General features: G+C 43.5%; 1 protein-coding gene across 4 annotated transcripts in view; it reads right to left on the reverse strand.

The window, feature by feature from the left end:
• Positions 1-6,342, reverse strand: part of rsu1 (Ras suppressor protein 1) — an 11,177-nt gene extending 4,835 nt beyond the window's left edge. Inside the window, exons 1-5 of one of the 4 annotated variants that reach the window (XM_061666099.1) lie at positions 6,237-6,342; positions 6,011-6,121; positions 3,510-3,560; positions 873-993; positions 141-259 (exon numbers count right to left, since the gene is read on the reverse strand). In XM_061666099.1, coding sequence (XP_061522083.1) covers positions 141-259; positions 873-993; positions 3,510-3,560; positions 6,011-6,119 — 400 coding nt within the window. In that variant the 5' untranslated portion in view covers positions 6,120-6,121; positions 6,237-6,342. Of the gene's footprint in view, positions 1-140; positions 260-872; positions 994-3,509; positions 3,561-5,340; positions 5,660-6,010; positions 6,122-6,227 lie in introns of those variants that run through there. The other 3 variants (XM_061666098.1, XM_061666101.1, XM_061666100.1) reach the window with 3 other exon arrangements.
• Between the last annotated feature and the right edge of the window lie 36 nt (positions 6,343-6,378).

Below are 6,378 nucleotides of genomic sequence, written 5' to 3' on the forward strand. Positions count from 1 at the left end.
CAGGACTATAAAATAAATAATTGAATAGAAAGATGGTTCACTATGTCACCTCAAAACTGAATGTCAATATACAGTAGAAAAAAGCGAGTAATGTCCACTAATGACAGGAACGTTTGTGTTTGTACAGGTATTTTACTCACTGAGATAGAAGAAGTTTCCAGGCAAGGAATTTTGGCTCAGGTTATTGTAGGTGAGGTCCAAAACTTCAAGTGCTGGCAAAGAACCAAAGCCTCTGGGCAAGTTGTAAAGGCGGTTCATTCTGTGCACACAATTCAGCTATTGTTTTTAACCATTGATACAAGAAAGCATAGATAGGCACACAGAATTGGACACCAATCCATATTGTACTATAATAATAAAGAATGAGTTGACTTCTTATGCTTTGGTGAAATTGATTGTCAGGTGTTTCCAGAACACCACAATGTCAGGTTCAGAACTTCATTCATGGAGTAAGAAGAGTTGACACCGGCACCATCCTCTGTGACCTGCCGCCCTCTTGGAGGGGCCCTCTGGGAGACACTCATTTTGCTTTAAAGCAAGGAAAACGGACTGAAAAAAACCTTTTCTCCAGAACTAGTCATGCTAAATGCAAACCTTGACTAAGCCTCTCTACCTGCTGACAGTTCAATATTATACTTCCGCTGAGAAGCTGGACAGTTCAACAATATATCACGCATATCCACTTCATGCAGAATGTAACGATCCACAAATATGTATGAAGATTGGGTTTTGTCTCGCCTTGCAAGTTAATGATTTGAAGGTTACTGTACCTTTGATAATGACAATACAATTATGAATCGAATGAAAATGAGGCAGGGACATCATAAAAAGAGGCATCTATTGTATGTATAAAACATGCGTGTGTAATATACCCAAGATTAAGGTGTTTCAACTTCTGAAGACTGCTAATTTGAGTGGGTAGCTCTTCAATTTGGTTGTTGAACATGTTAAGAACCTCCAGATTTTTCAGCTCAGAGATGTTAGCAGGCACCACTGGAAAACAGAAAACAAACAACATGAATGATTCCTCTAAGCTACACAGACATGTCCATTCTAAAAACACCTAAATAGGAATTCTAAACTAGGCATCGCATAAATCAGAATATCTGAAATGGAATACAGTGGACCCCTGCTATTTGCAGGCGACGGGGACAGAGTCAGCCCACGAATTTCCGCAAAACATTCACGCTACACTAAAACCGATTGATTCCCTACAGCCATAGTTTAACCTCTGACGATACCAACACAGTATCACACCAAAAAAACAACTGTATTTCTTACGATTAAAAACAACATCTTCAAACATTGCTGTACCCTTAAAAAATGCACTAAACAGCTTACCCGAGGCACCATCTTTCAGTCTTGAAATGTCAACCTGTGTCAAACGTGTTTGCGGCATCTTCCTGATGCTATCTTTTGTTCTTGTTTGTCCTGCTGCTGTTATGTGCATCTAGAGTTCGGTGCTTTCACTCTGTTGTATTGCGCATGAGGACTTCATTCAGACACAAATGAGTATTCCACATTGCAGCTTTAATTCCCAACTCAAGGCATCAAGGAGTCGTCAAAAAGCCTTCAGGTAGGCTCTGCAATAGTTGGGCAACATCGGCACAACACACCCTGGAGCCGGTAAAGTCAGGCCTTGAAAATAACAGCACAAGTATTGTGCCGCGCACTCAAAAACAACTTAAGGAAGAGAAGTGCTTTGAATTTGGACATCGGAAAAAAATCCCCACGTGCTGTCTCGAACGGACCCTGTGGACTGTGAGCCTTCTGCGCCGGCCGGAACCCAACCAACTTCAGCCGATGACTTTCGGCAACTTGGACTGTCCTTCGGCCACCCGGCCTTGTCAGCCTCCCATGAGCGGCACACTAGTACTTCTGAGGATTATCACATGCCACCAAAGCACGGAGCTCAATTGGACGAAGTCGCCGTCGGCTGACTTAACAATGGCTAAAGTGAAGGCTTTAGCTACACTCAACAGTGCTTGTGCTACCCACTCGCTACCACGCCAATGGTGATTTGAAACAGGGTGTGGCAATGCGAATATTGCCCACGCTGGAGAGTCAGAATCGCCTATGTTGAAACTCGCCTGTTTAAACTTAACGTGAGCGTGCTCATTCTGGGGTGTGTGAACGGTGTTAGCGGTTTACACCCCCCCCCCCCCCCCCCCCGCTTCGTAAAATGCTTTAATTCTTCACAGAGTACAGATTCTGTCCAGCCGCTGCTGCTTCAGCAGACAGGCTAAAAAAGCTTGAAAATGTTTGCGAAGCTTAAAATTGTATGCAAACTTACCATACTGGTGTGCTTGTTGTCGTAGAAACTAGTGGCAGGTCGAGGCGGGTGGCTTTCATGAGCCGTGAGGAATTAAGTGTGCTTCCTATTTCCGAATCCGTTAATAAGATGCCATAGACAAAATACCTGTTACTGTACCCAAAGTAGCATGTTCCAGACTCAAGAGACTCGTATGTCGTAATCCTCTTTAAGTTAACACGGTAGCCGTGTGCGCTCTCTGTGCAGAGCTCTAGGCGACAACTATTGTCATCATGCCCGCCACATCACCTAAACCAAAGAGGGTCACACGACACAGCCGCCAACCTGAGAGACCTCGACCTTTACCTTCGACGACTCCCTTCTGCTACTACTGACGACAGATCGTACCTTATTAAAGTTACGTCTAGCCGAGAAGTAAGTAGCTTAATTGAATGACGACCGGCTCTCTGCCAAGCATTGTCTCAAGAATTTGATGATCCAGACCTCGCAGTTAAACAGGGGAGACTTCAGACACCACAAGCTTATTACTGCCGGTTGCGTAGAGCGTACTTCGGAAAGCAACCGAATTTGGAAGAGGGCAAAAATATCAAAACACTATTTGTCGAAAACCTACATCCAAACACCAGCCACCAGCTGGGCGTGGCAGCTTGCCCGCGCACACTGTCCAGTGCCCAACTGCGTGAAGTGGCCGCCAAAGGTTTCACTAAACAAAAAACAACCCTACCTCTGAAGCACAAGACTTGGTGTCTTCTTCCCAAACGAACCACCGCAGATGGAATTAGAGGAGATCGTAGTCATCCCCGTCCAATCATGCCAAATTCGAACATTTCCAGCAGAAAGGACTTCATTCAGACACAAAGTCAAAAGGACGGGAGCTGAAGGGCAAACAGTTTGGGATGAACGACCGGTTTCCACGCAAAAAAGCTGTAAAAGCTCCAGGAATAGTTATTAGTTATCAGGTTGGGCTCACTTTTCCCATATGGTACATTGTTGCTGCACAAGAAGAAAAGTGACTTCATCAACAGGGTTCCCCTCGTTATGACTTTCAAAAGCCCCTTAGCATGTCCATGATACTGCCACTGCAAGTGTGAAGGCTAACGAGACATCCTACTACATCGAGTCGGTATGAATAAACACTGCGTTGGTAAAATGTACCATGACGTGAAAACAAAGCAAACCGAGTAAAAATGAAATTGCATGAAACAACTGACAAAATCTAATTTCACAGATGGATTACCTGTGAGCTTGTTGTGACTCAGGACCAACTGCGTGATGTGGGACAAAGTGACTAAAAAGACAAGGAATAAAAAAAAAAAATCAATGTTAGGGATGTTCGATACCACTTTTTTCAGGGGGAGTATTCACTGAAACCAATACCAAGTACCGATACCACTAGTACCTTTGATACATAAAATGTCAATTAACACAATGACATGAACTGCGAACCAAGACCTCTCTTTCTTTCTGACACACAAGACGATTCGCCAAAGTGTCAAAGCGCTGTAGTGTAGCAGCAACTACTGGCAATGAGGATTTAATCGGTCAGATTTGTTTTGCTCTACGTATCGTTGACTGGTACCGGCCTTCACAAGTACCTGATGATATGCATATATACATGTACGCAAAGAAGGTTGGGGAACACTGCCATACAACACTTGAATCCAATGTGTCATTGTACTGTGTATACTGTATCATGCTTTAGTTTCCTCATCCTAAAACTAGCAGACATTCCAACAGATTGTTTCTTCTTGCCATTAACTTCTTAAACAGTTAACTTGCAATTCCATTGTAACATGCTGGCAATTTTCTCTCGAGATTGTTGTCACAGCTCTGTCGGGCTAATTCTACATTATTTGTGCGCTCACTGCAGTAGTTTCGCCACTCTGTACTACTTGCATATCTGTCGGTGACCAATACTGGCCACTCGTGCTTGGCAAGTATCTGCACCATTTGCACAACTGACACGGTTCCAGATTATCGCACAACGAGTCACTTTAAACTGCTTCAATTTCTGGAAGATTCTAATGATGCGCGAGGCATAAATGCTCCCCAAATAGGGCACGTCTATCATTTGGAAAAAAACTGCAGTCTGCAAAACGTGTCTAAAAGATGTAACGACGAAGACGGGCACATCCATGTAAAATCACCTGATGATGAAGCAAGTTATCGAGGGTGACGCATGTATCTTGTTTAACAGAGCAGCAACTGCTGTAGCATAAACAAAACAACGCGATGGAGCGACCGGGGTGGCAGTTGAAGCGCTCGTGTTTTTAATAGTAGTTTGTCGATCACGGATGAGATAGAAAGTGTCCTCTGGGTTTGTTTATGTTAGCAGTAGCAGCTACTACCCTAACCGACGTCACGTTTCTTCTTCTCGATTTCCGACAGACTGGGCATGTTTAAGCGCGTTGCCACCTACAACAGTGCCAAACCCCAAGAAATACATTCCAATAACATATTGAAGCCATAGTATATTAACAATTTACAACTGTAGAGTAATGATGGTGTTGTGCAGTTGAACAGTATTATGCAGAATGATTTTGATCTTATTACATAATACACTGCAAAAACTGTCCCATGGTTATGTTTTCGACAATTTTTTAAATATTGAAATTCCGACAAATTGTTCTGGAAGTGAATTTCTATAGGTTGAGCGATGCAGTCATCGCTGTAAATGCTATTTTACTAATCATTTTCTCGCGGTGTTTCGGCCTTTGGTTTCTCATTTTCTTTTCAGTAAAGTATTTTTATTTTGGTAGATCGCTAATTTTGAGATCATCATATTTTGAAATACCTGCAGGGAAAAGTAATTCTTTTTGATGTTCATAAATGTTAAATAAACCCAGCACTTTTATAATATAAATCAATTCGGTCTGGTCCCGTTTTATAAACGTATAAACTTCAATACAATAAATATCAGGCCCTATCGAATACCGACATTCGGGGGGAACTTTAGGCCGTATCAGCCAGCACTACGTAATAGGGAGCGCATAACTCCGAGGGTCCTGGCCTCCCTCCACATTCTAGAATACATTTTTAAATCTCTAAATGGTCTCGCGCCGCCTTACCTCGCTGAGCTCCTCCGTCCCCATGCCTCTGGCCAGCGCCTCAGGTCAGCTGATCAGCTGCTTTTTCAGGTACCGAGGTCTCGGCTGAAGCTCAGAGGGGATCGGGCCTTTTTTCTGTCACTAGTGCCACATGATGGAATGACCTCCCCTCTGCACATCAGAGAAGCCCCCTCACTGTCCATTTTTAATACCAGTCTTAAAACCCATTTTTATTTTTGCCTTTCAACTCGGCTGGCAACCGGTCCGACGTTGGACAACGAACTTGCTGCCCAACGGGAACTCGTGGGCCCCAGAAGCAGGAAGTTCTAGATCTTTGGACCTACGAACATTTGAATTATGAGAACACTACATTGAGACGACCTTCTACAATAATTCCACACAGATTAAGGATAACTCTCAAAACATGAGCGACCCTACAGAAATTCTTCAAGCTCAGTTTTCTTCAAACGAGGAAAAGTGGCCTTTGGAGTGAACGATCTAGCCATTTATTACAAGTCTGACAAGAATGTTAAATGTACTTTTCATGGGACTCGGATTGATTTATTTCATTTGATGTCGCATTACTTGCAAATGATTTCGCATTCGAGCTAAACTCGCTCTTTTTTGTTTTTCTCAATTTGAAGGGCGGGCGTGCAGAGAGGTACAGAATGTTAAACTAATGCATACGTACATAATCCGGGCACATCCAGCATGTTCGAAATGCCTCTGTCGCACATTTCGACATCTGGAAGGTTCTTCTCCCGGCTCTCATCCACTATTTTCTTCAGTGACTTCGACATTTCTGATGGTGAAAAAGAGAGACCGTCTTAACCATCGCACCGTTACGCCGTAGCTGACACTCGAGCAACACGACCACAACTGAATAAAACGGAGACAATACAACGTACGGGACAAACCAATTTCGCCGTGGAGTCAAAACAGGAGTGAGAACACTAGTTGCGCCTAAAGAAGCATACCAAAAAAGGACCTCTCCTTCGACAATTCCTCTTCTTCTCGCGGTGTTTTGTGCGGAGAAAGCGTAATGCTGCCCTCCAATGG

The sequence above is a fragment of the Phycodurus eques genome, chromosome 21, assembly GCF_024500275.1.
Source record: "Phycodurus eques isolate BA_2022a chromosome 21, UOR_Pequ_1.1, whole genome shotgun sequence".
Lineage (NCBI taxonomy): Eukaryota > Metazoa > Chordata > Actinopteri > Syngnathiformes > Syngnathidae > Phycodurus > Phycodurus eques.